The sequence below is a fragment of the Corvus hawaiiensis genome, chromosome 4 (assembly GCF_020740725.1).
Source record: "Corvus hawaiiensis isolate bCorHaw1 chromosome 4, bCorHaw1.pri.cur, whole genome shotgun sequence".
NCBI classification, from domain to species: Eukaryota; Metazoa; Chordata; class Aves; order Passeriformes; family Corvidae; genus Corvus; species Corvus hawaiiensis.
The window spans coordinates 28,011,493-28,039,026 of NC_063216.1; the positions used below are offsets into that span (position 1 = coordinate 28,011,493).

Here is a 27,534-nt window from a genome sequence, read left to right on the forward strand (position 1 = left end):
GACGAAAATGTTTGTGGTTTCATTCCAACTGGCAACTACCACTCAGCCCCCCCTGGTGGGATGGGAAAAAGAATGGGAAAGGGAGGGTAAAAGTGAGAAAACTCGTGTGTTGAAGTAGACAGTTTAGTAGGGAAAGCAAAACCTGCTCATAGAAGCAAAATGAAACAGGAAATTCATTCACTACTTCCCATGGGAAGGCCATCCCCAGGAAAGCAGGGCTCCTTCTATTTCATGTTACAGTGATTTGGGAAGACAAATGCCATGACTCCAAACATTCCCCTTCCCTCTTCTTCCCTCAGCTCTATATGCTGACCATGATGCCATGTGGTATGGAATATCCTTTGGGTCAGTTGGGGTCAGCTGTCCTGGTTGTATTCCCTCCCAACTTCTTGTGCATGCTCAGCTTCCTCACTGGTGGGGTGAAGCAGAAAAGGCCTTGACTCTCTGTAAGCACTGCTCAGCAGTAACTAAAACATCCCTGAATTATCAACACTGTTCCCAGCACAAATCCAAAACACAGCTCCATAACAGCTACTGTGAAGAAAATTAACTCTATGAAAGCCAAAACCAGCACATCATTGCACGCTGATCTTTCCAGAAATAAACACATGCTGGGGAGATTATAATCCCTTGCCTAACATGTGATTCACAGTACTGGATGCCTTGGACTCTGTGGTCTCTCAAGCAGTAACTCTATGATGGCTGAAACAACCTTGGCTTGGCAGCATGTTTCACTTTTTGGACCTGAAAGTGACTTGGCTCAGGCACAGGTGTTTCTTGCAAGATTAGGCTGCCCTTGGGCTGCTAGGAAAGGCAAAATCATTCCTTGCCATCTTTTGGCTGCTGTTTCTAAAAAACAGAGCACTCTACAAGCTGATCCTGGGCCCCTAGTTCTCATGACAGCACAGACAGCTTCAGCTCTTGTTCTTGGAGTTTGAATTCTCAGGGAAGGGCACATTCACTTTCCCTGGTTAACAGTGACCTTTCCTCAACACAGACACAGCTCCCTCTTGCACAGAGCTTTTTCACAAAAGAAAAAGGAAAAGCGGGTTCTCTGCAAATCCACCTATGAGGTATGTTTGTTTACTGATAGAGGGACACGAGTTTTTCAGCTGCTAGGCTTTTGAAATATGTTTTCCTTGCCAGGAGGCTTTCTCCTTTCCATGACTTTGTAGCTAAACAGAGTGGGTGTCTCTCACTTTTGCATATGACTTCCCAGAGGGAGAACTCCTGCTAAGGCAAGTGGGCTTATTTGGTGGGCATGGTAATGTATTCACCAAACGAAAACAACCCACAAAGGCAAAGTTGAATGTCCTGCTTAATGAGGCATCTGGGTTTTTTGCCTTATACAATAAATCACTCACTCATATCTTACCCTTACTGACATTTTACTGAGACCTCTCTTGACTGCTAGAAGAGCAGTGGATTGCTGAGAGCATTTGTTTGGCTTTTAAAAAATCTGTAATTATGTTTTTAAAAGTTGTTTTTCTAAATGTCTGCCACATTCTTTCTCTTGTTAAGGGGTACAAAAGTCAACACTACACTGCTTAGGTTCTGAGGGTGCTCTCATTCAGCTTGGACCCTTGCTTATTGCAAAACTATGTGGAGAATTACCAGGACTCAGAATTATGCTTATCCTAGGACACTGATACTGATGGGAGTGCTCAGCTAAATAAATCCCCATTTATTACCCAGTTGGTGTTGGTACTTTCATTTCCTCCAACAGCAGGCTTCTCACTGGGGAGAGCTGCTCTTTTAGGCTTCCTATGTTATACTCACACTTGCTTGACCAGCCCTCCATCTGTGTTAGAGTTTCATAGAACATCAGGCCTCTGCAGTTCAGGAAGAGAAACAAAGGTACCATCACAAGTCTTAGATGATCGTTCACTGTGTCAGAATGGCTGTGATCCCTTTTGGGGGGTGAGAAAGGGAAAGATGTGTTTGTGGTTTTAGCCAGTGTTATGAGGCCCTTTTGATTCAAAGGCATGAAGCCTAATGAGGCTTCAAAACATCAAGCTTAACCCTTTAGACCTATATTTTGAATTAGAATATTTAATTTTGTCTATTAGAAAACAATTCCAACTTTTCTGCACAGGTTGTAGACCAGTCTTACTTTTCTTGCATGACCATTTTGATTTACAAACAAGCAGACTCAAAGAGTTGAGACTTTTTTAGTTCTAAGATTCATGATAAAACTCTGATAAAAAACAAAGTCCAGCCTACTCAAAGAGCAGCAACTGATGTTGGAGACTTCTTGCCACTTTCCCATGAAGGGCCAATTTTGATTAGTGAAATAAATGCAGATGAATACCGTGGATATTCTAGGAGTTCTCATCACAGAGCACCTCACTTCTCTGTCTCTGTTTTCTCCAGTCCAGTAACTTGTGTTCATTTTACCATTTCCCATGGGGTTCTTCAGCCCAATCTTCTTTTCAGAGAGCCTCCCAGTGAAGACCCCGCAGTGCTCCAATGACTTAGTATCTCTTACCACTTGCACATGGGTGGAGTGTTCTGAGGCTCACCAAATCGTGAATGTGACTCCGAGCTTTAACAACTGCTGAAAACAAAGTTCCTGGCTGGTGTCCTGTGAAGGGCCTGAGGAGACTTGGTTGATGAACCTAAGAGATGGAGCTGGGCAAAAAGACATGGACTGGTCTTGCAGCTAGCATAGTATCCAGCTTGCAGACACCAGTGTTATGTCCAGGCTAGGGAGGAAGCTGGTTCTGTACAGGATGAGGAAGAACGGGAAACAGAGCATGTTGATCCATCTGGTTTCATTAGCTTTTCAATCACTGTCCCCTGCTTTTGCTGTGAGAGCACACACACAATATAGCAGGACATGCTAATAATTGCACTTGAGTGGAGAATAATGTGTTACACTAGAGGCAGTGGTGATAATACCTAATCAGATTGGCAAAGAAGGCTGCTTCTTCCTTATGCCAGCAAGAACACAGCTATGTTGAAATTATTTCTGCAAAACAAAAACTGTGAGAAACACAGAAGTTGTATGTGTGTGTTTCCTCTCAGATATACTAGATATGTCTTGCATTATCTTGTTGCTACTTCTGCTTCCTTTCAAGAAGAAAACAGAACAGTCAGACTGGAGAGTATGAGAGAGAGGAAGGAACAGAGAATAAAGAAGAGATAGGGGAAAGAGAAAAAGTATAATAGTGGATGCTGGAGATGGAGGGATAAACAGCAGAGAGATGGGAGACAGGGAAGAAAACACATGAAATAAGAATAGGAAGAAATTACCTTGGTTTTAATTCTGAGAAAGAGCTGTAGGATTCATTCATTAATTGACCTGACAGCTATGAAGCCAATGGAGAAAGTGGCTCTTACAATCCCTCGGGTATTGAACCACATTTTAAATGTTAGCAATTTGCTGTGGGTTGAAGTCTCAAACCACAGAAGTGTTCCTGCAGCATAAAGGACTTCACAGTCTGCATGGAAATAATTTTCTGTTTGTAGGAGCTCTGCAGCCCCACAGTCCTCACAAAACCTCTGTCCCAACTGCTGGTTGCATTTCTCTGGTGTCCCTTCTTTGGATTCTCTAGCGTGAGCACAGCATAACAGACATGTGTACACATGTAAAATGTCAAGCCTGCTGCTAAGGAAGTCACAAGCTATGCTTGCTGAAGGAAGGTCAGCTGGGAGCTGAGGGTGATAGCAAGGCATTGACCTCCATGAAAACAGTGTAATCCCACAGTAACAAGAAATGCAGAACAGTGAGAGTGACTGGAATCAGCCATCAATCCAGATCCCATATGAAGTCCCTATCCAGCAGCCAGACTTAAGGTCAAGCTAGGAAGTCAATCCTGTGGATCACAATCAGCAGTGTGCATTACCAGGCACCACCAAAAGCAGCTTCTGAGTGAAGGAAGGGAGACCCTCAGCCAGGCTGATTCCAGCTTAGACAGTCTTGAGCATGGGCAACCAAACCCCTTTTGGGGGAGGGCATGAAAGAGGTTGTGCTCAGGCACGAGACACCCACCAACCCAAAATAGTTATTGTGAGTGCATCTTCCTCTGAGGAAAGCAAGAGAATAAAGCAGAAGTGTTTGATATTAGGGAATTTATTCATGTCACTTAATGAATTACAGGAGTATGCCAGCATAATGTAATATTGATTTAGAAACAGAATATATGTGGGAAGGTTTCAGAAACCACACACTTGGGCTGTGTAGCAGCATCCTATTCAGATAGTCATGCCTTTTTCCCTTCTGCTTAACCAGGAGCAAAGAAATGGTTCTGAACAAAGAAATGGATCTGAAGGTCCCACAAAGGTCTAAAACACCCTGACTGCCAGAACTTCATGATACCCTGTGTGTGTCACATCCATGGATATGATCAAGAGAACTACAACTTCAAATTTGACCCGACAGTGCAGGCAGAGATAAATATCTCCTTGTTTCAGAATGATAAAGGTGAACCACTAAGTCTTGTCTCTAGTCTTAAGTATTTAAAACATTCTCACACTATAGTATTTAATATCTAATGCTAAAATTCCTTACTAGCCATAGGGTAAGAGCAGGTTCAACATGGGTATCACCCATTGTGATGGGGGGGATAAAGCATTTTCACCCATTTAGCTCCTAGGTCTGTGTACACCTTCCAAACATCTATGGAAATTGTAGGGAGTTACTGCAGCTGCAGACCTTGACCTCCCTGGATGGAAGTCTGAGGATAGAAAACTGCTTCCTTTCTTCTTCTGCATTTCCTTCGGAAATAGGTTTCAATAAAAGGCAGTGGAAACCTTGCTGGCTGAATTCCTCCCACCTTGCCTGAACACAACTTCCCTCTCATGAAAACACACATATTCCCTTACCTCCTCATCCTTTAGAAATGACATACTTTCTGCTCCTTGAAGCAAAGCCTGACTTTAAAAGTGGAATGTAAACAAAAAAGAGCTGCATTGGTCCCAGCCAGTGTGTGGCTGATCAGAAATAGCTCCAAATAGTCCATAATGCCTCAAATTTATGTCATGTCTTCAAAGACAGGGTGGGAAGGTGACCAGAACATCCTCTTTGGGAAAATATCCTAGGTTGCAAAGCAGCTGGGGAAGCTGATACAAATTAAACTGACTCCTGGGTCTTGTGATAATTATCTGGCTCTTAGGAGCCAGGGTCAGGTCTTTTTAATTTGTACTTTTGTAAGTCATGTGAAGGAAAGATGGGTTTGTTTGTTGCTTCTCAGAAATTGTTGTCTTCTCCCTTTGTCTAGTTTCACACTCAGTGTTTGTAAGAGACAAGGGCCCTTTATTTTCCAAAACTAACTGCAAAATATCCCTGAAAACTCGTGAGCTTCATAAATGCTGATGCTAGCAGTCACAGTTATTAGTGCCAAATAAATCAGGGCCAAGATGTAGTATCACACACTGCCTTGCAACTGCTTGCACTGCTTTGTTGTCAGCACTCCTGCTGCCATGGTTTTGCGTGTGCCAACCAGTGCTCTCCAAGATAACAACCTGGCACCGTTTGGGAGATAGCACAGGGTAGAAATCATTCCCACTGGGCAACATGGACCCAGCTGTATCAGGTTAGGCTGCATCCAGTGTCCTTCAGCAGCATTCCAGCAGACTTTGCACCCAGGCTGTGCAAAGCACATCCTTTTTCACTCGGAGTACAGCTGTAACACAGTGTGTTGTGCACTTTGAAGTGAATAAAAGAGACATAGAACTTTAGCTGCATTTTAGACCACAGAGGCTCTGTGGGAGACCAAGGAGAGCAAGTCTGTGGATGCAGCCAGTCTGTGCCAATTTACCAGACAGCCAGAGAATGGTCCCTGCTCCTGTTTTATTTACAGGAAAAACATGGATTTTTCTCAAAAGCTGAATTTTGCTTTCATATCTTGGAACTGGAACACTTGTGGTTGGCAGTTTCCATGTCACTCTTCCTGTGACATAGAAAAGTCTGAGGCTGGCAACTTCTGAGGAAGGCACAAGAGATGTGGCCAGAGGTTCCTTCTGGCTTCCTGGAAGACAGTGTACCCCGTCAGGTCATCTCCTGTCTGTGTACAGTTGGCCCCTTAGAAAGCTGCCAGCTAGAGAGCTGTTAATAGCAGCCAAGTCCTGTGCTTTTTTTCATCCAGCAGTGGCAAGGAAGACAATGCATGGGTGTTCAGAACCCTAAAGAAAGCTGTTGGAAAAAGAAAGTATAGCCAGCCTTGAGATTCAGAAAAGCCTGCTGGAGTTGCAGGGCTCTTAGATAACCAAATCAAAAATTCGAAAAATAACACCATTATTATCCCATTTTCTTTCCACAAATGCTACCTCTCCTCTCCAACTTCTAGTCCAACATGGTGAAAGATCTCAAATAATCCCATCCCTTTTTTAGTTACATTAATGTATTTGGTAAAAGGGACAGGCCATAATTCCTAGGCACCTGCATTTAGATAGGCTTGTTTCTCATTCCCCTGATAGGTGTGATTGGCAGGGGAAGAAGTCAGATTTAGCTAGAGCTTCTTTCTAAAAATAGCTAATCAATTTCAGTTCAAGGCTCTCGGGTTATAGGAAAAGAAAATGGTTTCACTTGGGGACATAATGAGCTTGGATAATCAGTTTTTCTGCTCAGAAGCAATGAATCCAAGGGTTTAAAAGAAAAGGAATATTATTAAGAGGGGGAAAATGGCAAGTCAGCATAAAAATTGGTAGGCCTGTTCACTAAAATCAGCAATAGAACCTTCTTGTATATTCTTCAATGCAGCCCTCATCCCTGTTTTGTCCAAAGCTGAGAGAGCCTGTTCTCCATCTGTAAGGAGTTGTTGTTCTTAAACCTCTTGCACTGTTTCCAAGTGCAGTGATCCCACCCCTGACACTGGGTCACTGCTCTTCCAGCTTCAGTCCATGAAGCCTTGGCTCTGTCAGAGAGGAGTCTGCATCAAGGAAAACACAAAGAGAACCCTGAGGAACACACCATTTCAGTTTTGGTTTTGTTTTATACTTTTCTTGCTCCTTGGCTCCTTGACCACTATCAAGTGGAACACCACAGGTAATTCCTAACCCTCAAATCACCATTCTGTCTTGATGAATAAGAGATTTTACTACCTTCAAATGTAAGACACAATTGTATTTTAAACCCAGTGCCTGAGAGTGAAATCCACTGAAGTCAATTCACCTGCTCCCTTTTTGTTGTGATCTCTCATCACTTCACGCAGTGCTAGATTTTTCTTTTATCCCATTATAGGCAGGATCAGCAGTAAGTACTCCATTCTTCTAGGAATACAGGGCTTACCTCAGGATAGATGTAGCTCTGAACTTAAATTTTACTTCCGTGCAAGCTTTACAGCACAAAGGATTGAATCGAATAGTCAGCTGAAGACTCTAATAAGAGTTTTTGCAGTGTCTGTCTTCTGTTCTTACAGTTGTTACCATCTCTTTATATGAGCCGTTCAAAGTCATTCACAGTGGAAATACGAAAGGTTGGAATCATTCAGGATAGCATGAGATAGGAAGAGGTCAGAGGGTTAAATGAAAAGAAAAATGAAGTATTGTTTGGAGAGTAGTAAATCTTTATTAAAGGTGATATCCTGCAAAATGACCTGTGCCTCAACTGCAGAGATGCATAAACCTGAACTGGGAAGTAGCCATTACTGCTAGAGAAAGTTGTGAGGAGAGTGCTACAGAAGCTGGGATGCAAGTGGTTTCTTCTACTTCAAATCCTTGTGGTCTGATTATACTTCAGGTGGATTGACTGTTTAGAGGTGACCCAAACAGTTCTTAAACAGCAATTTCAGTGAATGGTTTAGCTAAACCAGAGAAGAACCCACTTTTTTTCCCCAGTTTCTGACCTGTCAGATAACAACAATGGCTCAGAGCTGCCACCCAATGATCAGACCTTGTAAAATCACTTAAATACGGGCTACCTGTGTTGCAAAGCACCGAGTCCTGTGAGAGAATACAGTGGAGGCAAAAGAATTTCTTGCTGTGTAAAATAAGGCAGTGCAAGGCCATTTCCACCTCCACTCTCTTTCTACTCCTCTTTCCCAACATCTGCACATCCCATCACTCGTTGCCTTGTCTGCAACAAGGATCTTTGCTTAGAAATTTTAATTGGTTAACCTGTTAACTTTTGCTTTGTTGTTTTTTGTTGTGTGGTTTTTTTTTTTTTCCCCTTCTGTACTGATTTTCTGCTGGTTTATCAATTTGACTCAGTTCAGAGCTTGGACAGGGAAGTGCTAACACTAGCACAAAACAGGCAAGAAGGAATGAACTGTTGAGGGCCAAAGAATGGATAGAAGGGAGATTTCAGCTGCAGCGAGCATGAGTACTTATTTTAGCTCTGTTCTTGTCTAACTGCATATGACATGATACCTGGAGATTGCAAAGCTGGCTTTCCATACGCATGTTTGGATATCCAAAGCACTCTACAACACAGAGTGCCACACAGGAAAATGCTCCTTGCCAAGGTTGTGGCTAAATTAGTCTGTTCAGCACTCAAAGACTTCAGGTATTGATTGTTCCCAGTGGCTGTGCTGCCTCACTGAAAGCTATAATCTCAGTTATCTCTGCAGCTTTCATGTGTCACCTGTCTGAAAGTGTTTATCCCTGGCTGAGCTGTACCACTTGGCAAAGCAAAGAAGAGAGGAGGATCGACACATGTATGTTCATTTGTCATCAAACAGCTGTCACCCATTTGAGTGCACTATACAACACCAAGTATTTTATACTATTTAAGTGCTTATAAAATATTTTCATTTGTAAAAGGTGTACACAGTGACTTCACTGCAAGAGGCAAGCACCCCATTTTGTGCACAGTGGTGCACCAACAGGACCTTCTAGTCCATTTCTTTTCTAATCTACTCTCTTTACGAGCCCTTCATGAATAGCAAAAGGGCATTTGTTTCCAGCTGAACCATAATCCTGCAGTCTGCCTGCTTGTCCTAGTGTCTATTTCTAATGGCTAATAGGCATTTTTAATGTCTAGTAGAAACAGATCTGTAAATTTATGTGTGGATCCATCCCACACTATGTGTTGTCTATTAGCTGACTGTGCCCTGAACTGTGTGCTTCCAGTATGCCAAACAACACCAGAAGATGTCTGTTCAGCTCCATGTTTTCTGGATTAGGACCTGCTGTGTTCTCAGAAGAGAGTCCTCATTATGTACCTGGAGTTATATTGGCCATCAGTGCTGGATGTAACACAGAGAACCGTCTGTTCCTACAGAGCTGTGCTGTTCAGGAGAGGCGAGAGTGGTGTGTGCTCAGACAGCAGCCACTCAGTACTGATGTACCAAGCAAACCCACAGAGAGGTTTCTACAAGCTGCAGTTTGGCTGGTCTCCTTAATTTGAAAGACTTGGACATCTGCCTGGAAATATCCTAAGTCCAAATGGTTAATTATTGGTGGTGGAAAATGATTATCACTTGATTATCATATTAGCTAAATTTTAACCTCCTTCGCTACTTGAACAAAGTCAGCACAGTGTTATCTAATAACCAGCCAATGGTGAAGTAACAATCCTAATTCTGTCCCAAAACAGTTCATATCATGGAGCAAAGCATCAATCTTCTAAAATGGTGAGAGCTTAGGACCAGATAGGGAAGATCAGGGCATCACTATTCCCAGAAACGTACTTTGTGATTGCTGCACCAAATTGCTACACTTTGGAGCTGGAAGGCAGAGTCCTGCAATAAAGACCATTAAATTGGTGAGAAAAACACATCAGGAAGCACTAAAGACTCTGCATATCCTGCATCTTTCAAGGCTTGGGTGGTCCTTACTTACTGTCCAGATACACTCTCGAACTTTACGTTGTACAGACTGGATGCTGGATTCCCGTGCTTCTCTCTGAGAGTCACTTACCTCTGAGTCAGGGAAAGGGCTGTCAGGGGCAAGTAGGGCTTGTGAGAGCTTCAGTAAGGGTACATGAACATTGTGGGGTGATTTGTGCGTTGGAGGAGTCCTGAGGCTTCTTGCAGCTTTCCTGTTGCCTTTAGGTGGAATAGGCTGTTTGTTTGTTTGTTTGTTTGTTTGTTTGTTTTTCCCTGGCTTGGCCTGCAAATAGTATGAGCTTTCATGAACAGCCAGATGCCTCCTCAGGTGAATTTCCATTTGCTTTCGCACCTTTCTGCTGCTGGGACAACCCTGGTTGGTTTCCACTGCATCCTCTGCACTCTCTGGAGCACTGGGGCAGCTGTCAGTGTCATGAATCTTCTGGCAAACATGAGTTTCTTCACACACACACACCCCCCTCTTCCACCACTGCCCTCTTACACCATGCACAGGTCCTGCTCCAACTTAAATGCTGAGCAGATGAATTTCTGTGTGGGCTCCTCTCACCACCAATCCTTCTGCAAGGGTGTGTACCTCACACCCTATTCCTTCCCACTGTACTAGTGACCAACAAAGTGATTTTTTTTGGTACTCATATTCAGACTTGCAGTGCTCTTCCCAGAGATGCTTTAATAGAGAGGAGAGAAAGCACCAGGAACAAATCTGCTGTTGCCAGCTAGCAGACGATGGGTTCAGGTTTCACAGGCAGGCTTATTAGTCGGCAGAGGAAAAAGACTCGTTGCTGAATGCACTCAAATCTCCAACCTTTCATCTTCTAGGGCTTTTTTTTTTACCCCCATATTTCTCCTTCATTGCTTTCTGCACGTTAACAGCTAGGAAATACTTCTCAAACCATCTCCCTGTAAAGAAGGCAAATCATAGATCAGTTACAGCTCCCTCCTAGTGCTATTATACCCCAAGGACTATTCTAGCTGTAGAGCTTCTCTCTTGTTAAAATGCCCGTTTCTAGTCCCCTTGTGCTTTTGCCCAAATCCATCCTTTGTCCTTGGCAGAAGCAGCACCCATCTCAGGAATTCTGCAATATACTTTTCCTGGCAGAAGTCATACCTAGCTCATTAATTGTCCTTCCATGCCAATGCCTGGGATCTATGGTTGCCTTCTGAAATACATCAGGGGTGTAGGAATCTTTCATCAAGCTTCGGCTCTTCAGTGGGCCACCTGCAAGGAACAGCAAATAAGGAACTGTATGTAGAAATCACCCTACTGCAGTCCTGGAAATGAACAGGGGAGCAACACCAGCAGTCGCAAGGGCTCAAGATAAGGTGTGTGTTGACTGCAGTACTTTTGATCAGGTTTGAGGCTGGGTGCTGAAAAATAGCTTCATCATCACCCAGGAGGTTGCTTGTGTTTGCCAATTTGTCTGCTTTTCATCTTCAAGTATGAGATGCACACAGAGAGTGCTGTAAGGTATCATCTTTATTTGTATCCCAGTGCCCTTTCATCAGTCAAGTGTCCACTTACCTCCTGTTGAATCTCCTCATCCATGTGCAGCTAGTAACAGCACAACTCCACAAAACCCCCACCATCTTACCACTCCAGGCCTTCCTGATCTCCTTTTCTGCCACAATACTTAACAAAGAATTCCCAACTGACTTCTCTTTTTATCCCCTCTTGACTTCTAGCCACAAGGGGGCTTTACTTTAATCTCTAATTCTTTCCTCTTCACCTTCCTTTTAATCACACCTTTGTCTTGACAATAATGATTTTGAGCTCCCCGAGGAAAGATGTCCTTCCCTTCTGTGTGACCACACAAACCCAGGACAATGCAGTCCTCCATACCCAGCAAGGTCTTGTCATGGAACATACTGTATAAGGAAAAGGAATCTGCCTTATGCTGGTACATGAGAAACTAGAACCAGAGACAATCATTTCAGAGTTTCTTGGATGAATGCTCAGTTTCCAATATTTTCTTAGATGGAGGGATCTTGGGGAACCTTGGAAACAGAGGTTTGGGAAACTTATTTCAGAGCCCCGCATGTCTAAAGGCCTGGAAGAGAAATTATGTTGGCACCGGAACTGGAGGTAACTAGCAACTGAACATGACAGGGAACATTGAACTGCAAATGGTGTCCATCTGGACAGCTCTGGACAAGAGGACAGAGGCTATGAATCATGTTCACTTTTCACACCTTGAGAAAAAAAAATAAAGAAAAGAAAGGGACAGATGACATAAATGGCAGTGTCTAGATTCCAGTTCCTCAGGTACCACAGCCTGGAAAAGCAGTGACTTTGGATAGAAGGAATAAGAGGGGAAAGTGAGTACTACCTATAGTCAGATCTCTAGCCACAGCAACGTGGCTGCCCTGAGCCCTGGCAAAGCATAGATGGAACCAGCTTTGAAGGTCAGGGATGGGCGGTGTGTCTCCTCACCTTGGCAGAGATTTACATTCAAGTTGTAACTCAGCTGTTGGTAATCTGAAAGAGATGCCCAGGCCAAGGAGTTTTCTGTCATTTCAGTAGCGTTGCTGGGTCCTTTCTGTTCTGTTTCTAATGCTGCATTGCCCTGAGCTTGACATTTCTGAAAACACAAACAACAGGGAAACTCTGTCAGTCCACATTCCCGAAGTGCAGCAAACTCCTGGCATTTCCACCCCTGCACAGCTCTTTGAGCTATGACTAATCTCTGGGACCTGGGTCTGTCCTTGAGTCTCCCTCAGTGGCTTCTGTAGGCATTGTACTTGTACGGGACAACTAGGATGAGAAGTGTCTTTCCTGCAGAGGGAATGTCTGTGTAACCCTCTGTCATGTCTTGCTTATTGTGTGTGTTCCTCATCCCAGGGGGACTTGACAGGTTTAGCCCATGTGAAGGCTGTGACAAGCTAAAACTGAAGCCACAGCCCATGGTGGTGAATATGGTAATTGTGAGCCTGCTGGCACTAGCAGCAGGACAAATGGGATCCGGATTAGGTAGGAATGTACATGTGGATTCATCAGATTAGCTCAGGACGTGACACAGGTCTTACTTTCTGCTCTTGAGGCAGTTATGGGAATGAAGGCACCAGCCCATGGGGTAGGAGCCTAGTGCTCCACCAGGGCTGACTTGAACTAGCAGCAGCTTGGGTCTTACACTGACAGGTCTTTGCAGCACCATGTCCCAAGTATTGGGATCCTGAAGATGAAGTTTCTGTATCAGTCAGACTCCAGGAGTCAGTGCTGCATGCTCTGCAGATCCTCTCCCACAAAAAGAACAGGGCCACAAGAGATGAGGAGAGGAAGACAGTCCTGACTCAGAGAGAATGATCTGCTTCTTTTCTCTATTGCTCTTCTTTCTTTTTAAAGAAGAGCCATACACTTACACATGATCAAAGTGGAGGAATCTGCTGCTAAATAAACTCCTGTGCTAACTCCCACCTCCTACTTAAAACAAAAACATGTCTGTTTTGTTATTATTCCTACATTCAGTGGGAAGAACTTTCCAGTCTGCTGATGTAGAAATTCCTCCTCTCCCATTTTTTCCAACAAAACAGAATTTCTGTGTAATGAGGCAATGTGCTCATTTCCCAAACCCCATTCATCAATAACTTTAATTTCCCCAGTTCCTCTTGGACAAAATGACACCAAAGCAACTGTTCCTACTTTCTAGTTTGTAGCTATATATGATGTTGCTGTCACTGTTATTATATAAACATTGCAACTGCATGTGATTGTTATTGTTCATTTTCCTTCTACCCCTGAAGGTCCAAAGTCAAAGCACTGCTCAGAGTATCCTACATCTTGAGGCCAAGAAGGACTTTAAGGCCATTTTACCATCCTCCTGGATAACAGAAACCACAGAAGTATGTCTACTTATTGCTTTGCTAAGCCAATTCTGTGAGGGACAATAGGCAACCAATCAGAAAAGATATATCTTGATCAAAGAGCTGAAAAGGATTAAACCTGATCTTTCTTTCTGGATGAAATGTTTAGCATAGACTAACATTCTGACTTTCCTGACATGCAGCCTTTGAGGAAACAGAGAGCTGTTTTTCCCAGGCAGAAAACATCCTTAGACAGGTGTGGGAACTGGCCATTCTCACCAGCCACCCGACGTGGCCACGAGTGGTCTCACAGGCCTTCCGCATTTGACTAAATCTCCAAACTATGAGGAGGTTTCAGCGACTTTCCAAACCTGAGGAGCCCCATGGATGTGAAAATAACATTTCTCTCTTCCTTCTCTCTTCCTCTTTATTTTTTATTAAAAAAAAAATCCAAAGATCCATGATCTACCAAGAGGCAAAGCCTCTTCCATAACTACCTCTCTCACCTGGTCCATGATCCCTGCTGTGGTGACTGGTGGTTCGTACAAGCAGGCAGGTCCTGCTGAAGTCCAGGTATGGAGGTGGGATGAAGGCTGAAGAGTAGAGATGGTTGCTAGGGAACAGTGCTCCCTCCCTCTATGAGCTGTGGGCTCCAGCTCCATGGGAAATGGAACTCACTGGGTGTGGTGAAGGGTTATCCTCGCTTGTATTGAAAAAATACACAAGGAGCAGAATAAAAGGCTCATGTCTCATGAAATACCTGTGCCCAAAAGTTCTCACCACACATACAGGATTTCTTGGTGACTTTCCTAACACAGTCATGATAATCAACAAGACTGTATTTCAGCAGAACTGCATCTTTTAGCATCTCCAAATGCTTCACATGAGCTCTCTGACCTCAGCCTTCTTGTTGGGTCCTTGTTGCTGCCTACCTGGAACACCAGTAGAGGGCAATAAGTGTGCCATACCAGTTGATACCATACATTTCTTTTTGATGTCCCTTACCTGGGCCCCAAGGAGGCAATATGCCACCCTGTGGGTTGGGTCCAGTTGCCATACAGAAGGTACCCCCATTTTCCACATTACAAATGGGAAGATGGTGGGCTGGTGAGAAGTCTTACACAGAGTCAATGACAGAACCACAGCTGGGCCCTCCCATGGCCAGTACCCAGCGCTGTATTTTAGCACTGGACTTTTCATTCATTCTGCTCCTGATCTCTCACCAGGCCACTGGAATTTCTGCAGGTCTTCAGGCATAGAGTGTAACTCTCTTTCATGTTGCAGAGCTCCTTTTCCCACCCAACACAAGTAGGTTGCAGGTAACAGAGGAGAATTAGAAATACTCACAGATGCAGCATCTAAGATTTTATTAATTGTCAAAAATCAAAAGTTCAATAGAAATCTAATGATAATTCTTATAAAAGTTGGCAAAATCCAAATCAACCGATTTTTCCTTTACTTCCACCTCCTCCCTTTTGCTTTACCCTGGGCTGGAGACAGCTACTAGACCGCACTGCCCCAGACACAGCTCTCCCTCTAGGCCTTGCTGCGCTTCGACTCGGAGACCTTGTAGTGTGGTGGGGCTCGGTGGAACCACTCGGACCAGGAGCCATCGTACACGGCCACGTCGCGCTTGCCACACAGGAAGGCTGCCAAGGCGATCTGACACGCCGTGACACCCTTGCGGCACGTGGCCGTCAGCGGCTTCGAGAGATCCACTTTCTTCTCACGGAATATTTCCTGGATCTCCTCAATACTCTTCTCATGCCCTGTTTCTGATAGGAATGAGTGGAAGGGTATGTTCACAGCACCAGGGATGTGGCCAGATTCCAACCCTGCAAGAGTGAACCAGAAAAGGAAACATGAGCAAGGACACATTAACGTAGGTGATGAAAGACACCCACAAGAGACATTAAGAGACATCACTGCAGATAGTCTCACTCCCTCCAAAAGACTCATTTGTTCCACTTGATGACGAAGATGCAAAGTGGTATTGGACTAAAAAGAAGAGGACAAATTATTATTCAGCTTCGATGAAGTCAAAACTTCCAGAATATTTAGCAAACTATTTCCTCACTGAAAGCAATGAGATGCACAAATCTGAAGAAGCTCTAGACATGACAGGAATCAAAGAACTTCCACAGAAAAGGCTCTAACAAAGGCATTAAGGGCACATGTGATAAGAGGAATAAAGCAATGCATTTCCAACCTTCCCCAGGCATGCCAGCAGTGTGTAGTGACACAGTGTTCAGAAGCAGGAAGTGTGGCCTGCATGTGGAATTTGTGAAAGTGGTTATCCGTTCACAGTTTATTCCTGCATCACCCCAAAATCATATTTCAGAAAAGTAAATAAGAGAAATCATAAAGCAACCTTAAAGTCAGCCACATCACTGCTGAGGCAGCTATCCTGGGACAGTGGGGTCAGAGAAGTCAGAATTTAGATTTTGTATCACTTCTTATCTACTCCATGCATGAAATCAGCACAGGTTCTCTTTTTCTGCTGGTGTATCTGACCATTTCAGGCAAGTTCAAAGCTGCATGTCAAAACAAGGTCTTTAGAGAGTAGCAGATACAAAAATACGATGGACAAGGTTGGCATCACGCCCTTCAAATTCAGACTCTTAAGGCTTAATAATGGAAGCTTTTCCAATGATTTTGAGAGGCTTTGGATCAAGCCTCATTGGAGCCAAAAACATTATCTATTACACTGAAAATGCATTTCAGGGAATGGTTCCTTGCTAGGTTTGAACTTCTAATGAGACAAGTCTGAAAAAATCACATGAATAGTAACCTGTTTCACTGGCAGCTTTCCACTTGCTCAAATTATTAGGGTAACTGGTCTCAGGATATAGGAGAGATTGAGGCAGTTTAATCATTTGACTTTGTTACAGTCAAATGACTGAACTATACCTAGTCAGGGACTGACATCACACATCATAATGACACTGCAGTTTCATCACTATGCAGCGTGGTAACATGACATGGTGAGATGTAAGGAGAAAACAGCTTTGGCATGGAACTGAAGGGAATTTTTGCTCTGCTGGATAGAGACAGAGCCTAAAGACAATCAAAGCTGCCCTGAGTCAGCTTCACAAGTTCTCTTCCTGTTCCAGATGGACCCTCTTTGTCTCTTGATTCATCCTTCCCGAGTGCACAGTTGTCTAGGAGTCACCTCATGCATCCTTCAGAAATGTTTAGCATTACTGAGAGAAGTTGGGAGAAAAACTGCTGACTTCTGCAGGGACTAACACTTAAAAAGGAAAAGAAAAAAAGAAAGAGGCAGTGTTTTGGACTGATGCTTTCACCACATTTTTGCAGTTCCAGAAAACAACAGTTCATCACTTCAGTACAGAGAACTGCAAAACTCACTCATCAATACAGTGTCTGTATGACATAGAGGAAACAAAAAATGAAGCAAAAACTGAGAAAACCTTGTGTATAGTTCTCAGACTGCAAAGCTGCTTACTGGAGCCTCTTACACGTCTGCGTTAGGCTACCACTTTCCCACAGAGTAAATGATCCTGACCCTGCCATTCAGCAAAGGATTTCTGCAAGGCTCTGCTGCAGTACTGGTGATCACCCCAACACAGACAAGTCGGTGAGCCATCCTAGGGCACTGGGAAGTGTACTGAGACCAGGAAGTCCTGGAGGATGAACTAGAAGGGAACTCTTGCTCAAAGAAGCTTGCTGGGCAATCAATATTGCTTCTCTAGACTGTTCATGCATCTTAAAATAGGTTTGTACCCCTCTCTTATTGGAGACTGACAATTCACCAGCCTTAAACAACTCTTCAGGTAGGAGCTGAGCAGATCTGAAAAAACCACTCTCATTCTAGAGCAGTTTTGACTTTGATCTGTAGGGAGACTTTCTTGCTCCAGAGATTCAAAAGTCTGTTGGAGTCAGAGACCAGTGTTTGCACTCTGTGGGTGCAAAAGATGGGGAATTCTGTAGAAACTGCATTTATTCACATATGTGGGTGTTCAGCTGAGAGAAAGAGCTGAAACTGCACAACCACAATTCCTTGGACTGCCTAAGAAGTGCTCTCGAGTGGCTAAGGAAGCTTTACCATCTCTCTCTGCTGGGTCAAGAGCACAGAAACAAAGGACTGGAAGGCAAGGCTGGATGCAGCTGGGATCTGAACAGGGGAGAGGATACATCTGCTCCTGCCCCATGTGAAACAGAGGATACTCCACACCAGATTCATGCAGTCACCACTAAAACTCCAGGAAGGAACCCTAGGACTACAGAGCCTGGGCCCCAGCTACTACAGTAATCATTTTATAAGCTGCCTTTCAAAAAAGCATCCACCTCAGAAACAGTTTGGATTCTCATCATGAAACTTTCCACTGAGGCACCTTCTGGCTCATGTGAGGAGGAATACTCATTTCCAGTGTTGAGATCATCACAGTCAGTCCGTACACCATTTGACCTTGAGCTAACACTGCCCTTTGGCTGAAACAGTTTTTCTGCCCTTCTGCTATTGCTCCAACAGACTGATGGCAAGCACTCCCAACAACCTCGCGTCCTTAGCCTAAATCCAGTAAGAGCCCATTAGATACACTTTTCTCTGTCTTGGCCACCCTAGACACAGCTCTAGGTGTCCAGCAGGCTTCTGGATAAGGAAGTGGTATTTCCTAACACCACAGTTGGTAGACAGGAGTTGCCAAGGCTGTTGCCAAGTCTAAATCACATGTGATGTTCCTGCACTCAACTAATTGATCCAAGTCTTACCTTCCTCTACTGCTTCCAAATGTGGGTCATCCGCTTGTAAGAGAAACTCAAGCAGTTCAGTGTTTTGGGCTACTAAGCACTCATTTTGCTCTCTGTAGTGTTATACTTCCTGTCACTCCTATATCTGCAGGTGGCACCTCACATAATTCTCCCCATGCGATCACTTAGACCTTCCCATGGCTGTGTCAGCAGCACATTTCAGTAACAACTCCCTATTTTCAATGCCTCAATGATTCAGAAAAACACGAAACAAAGCACAGAAGCATAATGATGGGACCATGCTGGCAACTTCCAGCCCCATAGATCTTTCAGTACTTGCTATTCTTATCTCACTTATCTGCTTTTTAGTCAATTTTTTTTTGTAATCTCACAGTATTTGTGCTATTTGCCCTCTCCTCATATTGAGATAATAAATGCCCCTCTAATGTTATGTCCAAAGCACTGATGAAGTCCAAATAGCACAACTCTACCTTGTAGGTGCTTCCAATGGCTAGAAGAAAAGATCAGACATAACTTCCAGACACGCATGTTCCCATTTTTCTTATCTGGCCAACCAATTCTGTTGGCAAGGAAATAAAGCCCTTGGCTGCAGTGCAAGTCTACCAACATATTTTACTCAATTTTGTCTTCATTTAAAATAATTTTTCTTGAAGGGTTTTTTGAAAGCCTCCCAGTCTATCCATGTTAGAAGACCAGCAATTGCCGAGGTTGTACTGCCTATTTTAAATATGAACGTTGCAAGTGTTCCTGTCCCACAGAACCCTGCTTTGATTAAATTTATCAAATTCTTGCCTCATGAAGTTAAAATGTCACATGACTGATTTTTGACACATATTTGGGGTAAAGATAATTTGCCTCACTGATTTGAGAATGGGGATATCTTTTGGTTAGCTCTCTCCCTGCTCTGCAGACTCATTCTTAGGAGAGAAGAAAACATGGCAGCACAGATTCAAGGATCAGTATAATTCTGAGACCACACACAAATAATCTTCCACCTGGAACCCCTGCTAACCGCACAGCAACCTTATTTATTCTTTCTCTCTTTGTTCTCTTTTGTTCACTCTGTTCCAGAAGTTTTTGTTATTTGTTTTAACTCCTTTTGCCAAGTCTCACTCAGCTTGGTGTCTGGCAATTCTTCCTCACAATTTATAACCTGTAATATGTTATCTTCTTCACTACTTAATCCCCTTTTCCACATCTGTTAGATTCTCTGCTTACATATTGTTTTTATTGTTGGCTATTTGTCTAAGACCACAGCCCCTCCTCTGCGACGAAAGCTCCAGATGAAATTCCTTAATGTCAAAAAGATAAAAGATTTGCTCTGCCCATATTTAACTCCCTATGGCTTTGGAGTGTGCAGCTGCAGATAGCTCTTTTCCAAATGCCTCCTCTGTTGCCTCCTTGTTTATCTCTCTCTTCCATTCAAATGGTATGTCTTAGAAGGGACAATTACTGATCTTGTCCAACCTACAGTGAACACATTGTAAGGAACACTTTAGGCTTGGTCCTAGCCAGGTCCCTGAAAGTCCTCGTAGGTTCCTGTGGATTGAAACAGACTTCGATGAAGTTTCTCACTCTCCATTGCTGTGCCCCGAGTATTACTACACGGTCAAAGCAAAGCCAGTCCAGACCCAGTTGCAGAATCCTCTCGAAGGAGAGAGAGAGGAAAAACATTTCATTCTTATTCCCATTGAATATTCAAGATGAGCAAAAGGTTTATGTTTGGGGCAGGCAGGATGGAGAGCTGGGAAAACGGGCAAAATATGGAGTTCTGTATGCCAGAGGAAGACAAGGACTACTTCAGGGCTGAGAATGAGAAGAAAAATACCTATAAGTTCAAGAAATGATTTTGGGTTTGCTCTCTTTTTTAGATGATGGAGTTCTTGCCTGGCAACTTTCTCCTCTGAATTCAGAAATTCACAACTTTTCTGTATGCACTTGGTTAGCTACAATTCTTGTTCATCAGTTTTCAGTGCCCAGCACTCAGAGGGTCAGTACTGGCAACCATCATGTAATTATTTTTATCATCAGCCCTGGACTGCTAGTTCCTGCAGAAACACAGCACTGTGCAGGGGCCCCTCAAAGTACTCGGTGCATAGGTCAGGGCTGCACATCTGTCAGGCTTATGCTGCACACTCTGCATGAACATCCAAGATTTTCACCCAAAGCAATACCTGCATTTAAAACCTACGAGACCTGGCTCATAGAAATGCCTGTTTTTTTCCACTCTGGCAACTTTGGTGAACCTCTTCCAGCAAATAAAAAATAGTCCTGTATTATGGCTTATCTTAACCAGTGCAGAGGTCTAAATCCCAGCAAGGATAAAAATAAACCAGGGACAATTAATTCTTACCACAAAGAACTGAAAAACTAAAGAGGCGAAAGAGTCAGCTGCAATTAGCCTCTTCTAGAGATGGAGTTCACAGAACAGGAGAGATTAATTGACTTAATTAGGAAGTCAAGAACTGAAGCAATAATTAAACTGAAGTCACCTGAGAAGGCAGCAAGTTCCTTAACCTGAAGACCATTAGTCTTCTCTAAATTGCATCCTCCCTGATTGGATGACCCCTGCAATTAATCAGCATTGATTTCAAATTGTTCTTTTAGGTGTAAGCACTGTCTTTTACCCACTGCTGGCTGATGTGCTGCTACTAGGTAGCTTGGTTCAGAAAGCTGTCAAGTTCCTGTGGAATGAGCAGCTGCAGCTGGAGTGCTTATCCTGCTGGATCTGCTGTGGGAAGCAAAACTGGACCACCACAAATAAGCTGTTCCATGCTGACTCATTTCAAAGGAAAAATCTGTTTCGAAGATGCTGTTGGGGCTGCAGTATTTGTCACCTGATGACAACCCTCACCTTGGGAAAGAATGCAAAATCCACCAGCTCCCAGCATGGAGCATTTTAGTTACATCTTGAGGTTAAAATTCAACCTTCGATGGGCCGTGGTAGAAGAAATAGAATGAGCAATAAGTCTAGCTTTCCCTTTCCCTTCCACAGTCTTCTCCATCACTCCCATTACCTTTCTCACCTTCCACATTGTCTTTACACAGCTCAAATGTGTTGCGGGGGCTCACTGTAGACACCTGGGCCACCCACGTGTACAGAGTCATTTACAGCCAAATGCTTCTGAAGTTTGGATGCAGGAATGTACTTCAGGACATGGTGTCACACTAACTAGCTGCACAGCAGCAGACACATATGTGAACAGCCAGGACAGAATGGCAACAACCTGCGGGGCAGTGGGGCAGCACTGCCTGGGAGCCACAGCCCGCCGCACGTTCTGGCAGTGTGGGCTCTGCTCAGACCTAACAGCTGCTGCTGAGCTGTCCTGTGCTTTCTTCTAGGAACTCTTTCTTTTCCAACCATTTCTGCGATTCCCTCGTCAAGGAACACATTCAGTGCAGGTAGCTCGGTGTGCAGCTGCAGTGTCAGCCGCAGGTTGAGCTCTGGGTGGTGAGAGCCCCAGGCAAGAGGCCAGGAACTGGCGCCGACCTTTTGCACAACAGAGGGCACAGGACCTGTGGCACAGCCAGGTGACTGGACACTGAGACACAGCAGGAGCCAGGACTCAGCTGGAAGAGCCAGGACTTCGTCACACACGGGGAGGGTATAAAAGTTCAGTGTTTCCTTTGTTCAGGTCCCTCCTCGGAGACACCAGCTCAAGCTGTTACTGTGTTACTGTGCTGTTAATAAACTGCTTTAAGGAACCAGACTTTTGAGGCTCTGCTAAGGGAAGTCCAGGCTCAAGACGGTAAGAAAACCTGGTCTGTGTGTGTGTGCAGGGTGCGTAGGGAGCCAAGAGGGACACCCACCAGTTCAGTGGAGCTGCCTGCTGAGAAGGGCTCTGGTCCCAGCAGTTAAAAGTTTCTGGTGGTGGAATTGTGATCGCCAGAGTGCTTCCTAAATGGTCAGTCAGGAAAGTTTCCTTTACACCCTTTCAGAGGGGAGGTTATTCTGGGATATACCAAGGCTTAAATTACACAGCAAGGGCCTCCTTTAACCAACTTCTATTTCATTCCAGGCACACTGCTGTACCTGCTGTCCCCACTGCACAGGACTTCTCCCACCCCTGCTGCTTGTGTGTCCAGTGCTTAACAGAGGTAACAAAATCAGTTTTTGTTCCTGTAACTTGGGGCATCCAAAAGAGAGAGCTAACACCCGATACATTTGCCAAAGGCTTCAGGCTTTTCTTACATAAGTAAAAGAACAAAGATCAGCTCAAGCAAATTCTCTATTTGCTGGGAATCAGAGCGATAAGGAGAATGTCCCTTGGGTTACTGTATTACCTAAAACCTCGGCTTTTGCTGGTGCCCTCATTATGGTGAGAGGTGCCTACATGAATACTGATAGTTTGTGTGCGTCTGCTGGTTTTTGATAGGACCCTGAACAAACCCCTGGGAGCTCTCATCTCTCATGTTTGCATTTTGATAAACTTCTGCAGGGTGCGGGATGGGAGATCCAGGAACCAAATGACTGCAGCCCTTTTCTGCTATTTCCTCCTGCAGCTTTAGACCTAACTGCAACAAAAGCATTCAGTGATGGCACTGGGATCTGAACGTGCAGCTGCGGATCCCTTAAGGTAATCAATGAGTCAGGCCGAGGCACGCCTGTGCATTAGGAAAACCTGTCTGACGGCTGCTAGGAGCTGTTACTCCCAGTGTAGTATTGACATTCATCCCATTCTGGGGCAGGTGCCAGTCCCACCTCCATTACCTTGGTCCAGCTCTGTCCCCCGAAACCGACCCTCGGGGCGGGAATCCACCACCTGGAACTTTAGGGACGACACGTTCTGTACCATCTCCTCAAAAGTCTTCACCAGGGCCTTGTTCAGCCTGGCCTTAAAGACAGCCGGGGTGGGCTGGGTGACCTCCGCCGTGACGGGGTGCCCCTCCTTCAACCAGTTCTTGAAGCCACCGTTCAGCACAGAGACCTCCTTGTGCCCAAAGGCCCGGAACATCCACCAGGCGCGGGGGGCGTAGAAGGTGCCCACCTCGTCCCCGTCGTACACCACCACGTGGGTGTCATTGCTGACCCCCAGCCCCCCCACGTAGTCGGCGAAGTGGGACTCGCTGGGCAACATGAAGTCGTACGGGGAGGACTTGTCCCGGCACTCCTCGATGTCGAAGAACGACGCGCCGGGGATGTGCCTCTCCTTGAACTCCTGCCGGGCGTTTCGCTCCTTGGGGGGGTACCAGGAGGCGTCCAGCACCCGCAGGCCGGCGCCCACCCGCCCGGCCCGCACCGCCTCCGCCAGCCAGGCGGCCGTGACCAGCGCCCGGCTGAGACCCTGCCGCGCCATCTCGGGGCACCGGCGGGGGCGCCGCCGCTGGGATGCGCTCCCCTCACACAGAGCCCGACACAGCCCGACACACGCGAAATGGCGGCGGGAGGCGCGGCCCGAGGGGCGGCACGGAGGCGGCCGTACGGCCGGGACCGGCCCGCTGGGAGCGCTCCCGCCCTCCGGCGGCGGTGGCTGGCGGGCATCGAGGCCCAGCGCGGAGGTACGGGGCGAAGCGGCGCGAACCGCGGCCTCGCCGGGCCGGGGGGGCTCGCAGCGGGCGGCGGCGCGGCCCCTGTAAGGCCCCGGCTGCAGGTGTGCTCCGGGACGGGCAGAGCCGTGGGGCCGTGCCTCACCCCGGGGCACTTAGTTCCTGGGGCTGCCCTGCTCCCCTCTGGCCGCTGTCAGTGCTGGCTGGGGTCCCTGGATGGGGCCAGAGGGGCTGCGTGGGGCTGGGCGCAGGGCAGGACTGTCGCGGCTGTCCCGCTCGGGGCAGTGTTTGAGATGAGCTCTGGAAAACTGCTTTCAGGGCTGGAGCATTTCGTTGTAGGCTTAGCCAGCACCTCAGTGCAGACCTGGGTCCCAAAATGCATCTTTGTCCAGTCGCTTTTTTGAAAGGCCGGTCTCTAATGTGTGATTTTCTACCTTCTGCAGTCAGGTGGACTCAGGCAGAATCCAGAAATTGGCTAATCTCAGCCAGGACTCGGGAGCGATGTCGCAACAACTCCTCTACCGAGCTCTGGTGTCTGCAAAATGGCTTTCAGAAGCCATCAAGTCCCAGCAAGCTGGCCTGGCCTTGAGAATCGTGGATGCATCCTGGTATTTGCCGAAGATGAAGCGTGATCCGAAGCGGGAGTTTGAGGAGCGCCACATCCCTGGTGCAGTTTTCTTTGACATTGACCAGTGCAGTGACCGAACCTCGCCTTACGATCACATGCTGCCCAAGGCTAGTGACTTTGCTGAGTATGTGGGGAAGCTGGGTGTGGGGAATGATTCCCACGTTGTGGTGTATGATGGCAGCGACCAAGGTCTCTTCTCAGCACCCCGGGTATGGTGGATGTTCCGGGTCTTTGGACATGAAGCTGTCTCCCTTCTGGATGGTGGCCTGAAGAACTGGCAGCGAGAGGGGAATGCACTGAGCTCTGGGAAAACCCAGGTAGCTCCATCTGAGTTCCATGCCTCCTTGGACAAGTCCCTGGTGAAAACTTATGAGGATGTCTTAGATAACTTGGATTCCCATCGCTTCCAACTAGTGGATGCCCGCGCTGCAGGACGGTTCCGGGGAGTAGAGCCAGAACCCCGAGATGGTAATGTGCCTTCTGAGACATTGGCATTATAAAGAGGGGCTTAATTTAAGGTGCCCATCACTTTGACTCCTGTAATGATGGGAAATAATGGCTGTCTTTTATGGGATGGGACTTGAGGCCATGTGTCCACCTGTCCTCCTCTCCTTTTGACTAGCAAGTGCTACCCTTTGAAAATTCAGCAGTGGGGAAGCCATGCATCTTTTTTGCCTCATGAGGGGCTGGGGTGAGAAATATAGCTTTCAATACACCTCAAACATTATCACTGGTCTCTTCAAGTACTGGTGCTGCTCTTCCCCTCAGAATGGCCTGTGGAGGTGCTTCATCAGCGTGGGTTGCTCTGACGGGGAGAAAGATGTGGAGGGAACAAGGGGAAAGAATGGAACTTGACAGGGTTGTGCCTGTGTGGTAGCATGAAGGTTACACATATACCTCCTTCCTGAGCAATCAGTAATCTAGTAAAACAAAGTGTAACAGAAATAAATGTATTCGTTTTAGCAAAATACACTAAGCCAATAAATATTCCTCCCAGTGAAACAGAATAGGCTTTGCAATAGACTTGTCCCAGACAATAGAGGTTAATTCCTATCCATATTGTTTTTTCCAGGAATTGAGCCTGGTCACGTCCCTGGGTCGACGAGCATCCCCTTCACTGATTTCCTCACAGAGTCTGGCTTAGAGAAGACCCCTGAGCAGATCCGTACTCTGTTCCAGGAGAAGAAGGTGGACCTCTTAAAGCCAGTGGTAGCCACGTGTGGCTCTGGGGTCACTGCCTGCCACGTGGCTCTGGGGGCCTACCTCTGTGGCAAGCCAGATGTCGCAGTGTACGACGGGGCCTGGGTGGAGTGGTACATGCGGGCACAGCCTGAAAATATTATTTCTGAGGGAAAGGGGAAAACAGTGTAATAAGCTGCATTGTCTCCCAGCTGTGCAGGTAGTTTGCCTTGAAACAGGATTTGGAAAAGATGGGTTTAGCATTCCTGGTTAAGTGTCTTGAGATGAAGGCATTGGATAACAATTATGTGCACATGGTGCTTCAGCACTTTCTCCTTACCCTGCTGCTGCTGCTGCTGCTTAGGAGGATAAAGATGACAGCAGTTCTGGGCAGCCAGCTCTAGGTAACACTGCCTGAGCAGATAGGGTGGAACACATGTCATCCCAGGGTCACTTCCAACCTCAACCATTCTGTGGTTCTGTGACCATTTCACCATATCAGATGGATGGCAGAGAGTGCTGCTGCCAGCATGGGGAATTAATTAAGCCAAGCTCCTGACTCAAAACATTCAATCATGTTCATTCATGGGATGGTCATCATACTTATATAGCTGTGCCTCATAATCCTGCTCTCTGCCTCTGTCCCACCCATGCACTTTATGGCCATTTTGAGTGCAAAACTTTGTGGAAGGACATGGCTGTTAAAGGAGCAAATATGGTTTTAAGGTTGGCACTTAGGCTAGAGACTTGATCTGTATTTCTTCTTGTACTTGGACTCTTTAACTGCAGTATGTACTTAGCCAGCCTTGTAGCCCCATGGTCCAAAATCCCCCTTGAGAAAAAGAAGAGATTCTGGGATTTAAATAATGTAAATAAACATGTTTCAAGGTCTTTCTGCTGAATGAAACTTATGTGAGTGTTGCTTGGCTGAATCCTTTTCAGGAATTCTGTTTTTATGGAATCACTTTGTCCACAGTGAGATTCAAACGAGCTATTTCCTTCTCTCTGTGAGTAGAACCACACCTCTCAACAAGCTCTTTGATCCAGGAAAGATAATGGCATGCCTCTCTCTTGGATCTCTGCACCACCTTCCTCCTTTTGGTCCTTGTCCATTTGCTTTTTGGCCTTAAGGTCCAAAGACTGACAGTTGTCAGTCACAGCTCTGTTCTTGAAGCACTGGATGTCAGCTCACATAGCAGAAAATGGACTGCATGGTTATTTTCATTCTTACCATGTAACCTCCTAAAAACTTAGTAGAACTGAGACCTACAGAGGAATAACCCACACTGGCACCTATTTTTCCCAAGACCTTTTTCTCTTATATCTAAAAGTTGAAAGCACACCAGGTATCCCTGATAATGTTCAAGAATTTGTTCTCTCTGGGATTTTCTTCATTACAAAAAATGCCCAAAACTAAACAAAAAAACCACAGAAACCCTCCCACAAAAGAAGCTTGCGTCTTTTCTGGCCTACTGTTAGCTTAGAAGTTAATGAGATGGTTTCTTCTCTTGGGCTTGCAGCAACAGGTACCTGTAGATATCTGTGGATGATGGGGTTGCCCTTTCTAAGGAATGCAATGGATGCTTACTGTCACAGGTTTGACTGCAAGGACTGGATTCTTCCCTGTTGCTGAATGTTTTATTCTTTGCATTTCCTCTTGCCTCTTTTGGCTTCTTCTTCTTGGCCTTGGCTTGTATGCATGCAAGCTCTATTTCTGCTCACCTCCTGGGGAGCTGGAGTTTCACTGTGCAGTTTATTTCTTCCTCTGTCTTCCCCACTCACACATACGGCCTGACAACCCAGTGACTGACAGCCTGCAATTTCCCTGCTTGCATCCAGACTGACAACCCAGCTCTTTGAGGACTTGGGGCTGGCATTGCAGCAAGTGCTGAGTATACAGGGTGCACAGGGGTCTGAAACAAGTGACCCTTTAGTACACAGAGAGGCTGATTTTGCAGTTTTGTGGCCAGACGAGTGCTC

General features: G+C 45.6%; 2 protein-coding genes and 1 long non-coding RNA gene across 3 annotated transcripts; 1 reads left to right on the forward strand and 2 right to left on the reverse strand.

The window, feature by feature from the left end:
* Positions 1-4,059: 4,059 nt before the first annotated feature.
* LOC125324486 lies at positions 4,060-12,334 on the reverse strand. Its single transcript, XR_007203002.1, has 3 exons — positions 12,163-12,334; positions 10,840-10,950; positions 4,060-10,631 (listed from the first exon to the last, which is right to left on the reverse strand). It is a non-coding gene; the product is annotated as an uncharacterized LOC125324486 (long non-coding RNA).
* Positions 12,335-14,879: 2,545 nt separating this feature from the next.
* Positions 14,880-23,644, reverse strand: TST (thiosulfate sulfurtransferase). The gene is made up of 2 exons (XM_048300402.1): positions 22,972-23,644; positions 14,880-15,364 (listed from the first exon to the last, which is right to left on the reverse strand). The coding sequence occupies exons 1-2, from the start codon at positions 23,555-23,557 to the stop codon at positions 15,066-15,068; spliced, it is 885 nt and encodes a 294-aa protein (XP_048156359.1). The 5' UTR covers positions 23,558-23,644; the 3' UTR covers positions 14,880-15,065.
* Positions 23,645-23,655: 11 nt separating this feature from the next.
* Positions 23,656-26,465, forward strand: MPST (mercaptopyruvate sulfurtransferase). The gene is made up of 3 exons (XM_048300395.1): positions 23,656-23,759; positions 24,191-24,843; positions 25,448-26,465. The coding sequence occupies exons 2-3, from the start codon at positions 24,249-24,251 to the stop codon at positions 25,744-25,746; spliced, it is 894 nt and encodes a 297-aa protein (XP_048156352.1). The 5' UTR covers positions 23,656-23,759; positions 24,191-24,248; the 3' UTR covers positions 25,747-26,465.
* The last annotated feature ends 1,069 nt before the right edge of the window (positions 26,466-27,534 follow it).

Coding starts and splice junctions, on each gene's coding strand:
- TST (XM_048300402.1), bottom strand. CDS start 23,557: ATGGCGCGGCAGGGTCTCAGCCGGGCGCTGGTCACGGCCGCCTGGCTG. Junction 15,365..22,971: donor GGGGACAGAGCTGGACCAAG/GTAATGGAGGTG, acceptor TCACTCTTGCAG/GGTTGGAATCTGGCCACATC.
- MPST (XM_048300395.1), top strand. CDS start 24,249: ATGTCGCAACAACTCCTCTACCGAGCTCTGGTGTCTGCAAAATGGCTT. Junction 24,844..25,447: donor AGAGCCAGAACCCCGAGATG/GTAATGTGCCTT, acceptor TGTTTTTTCCAG/GAATTGAGCCTGGTCACGTC.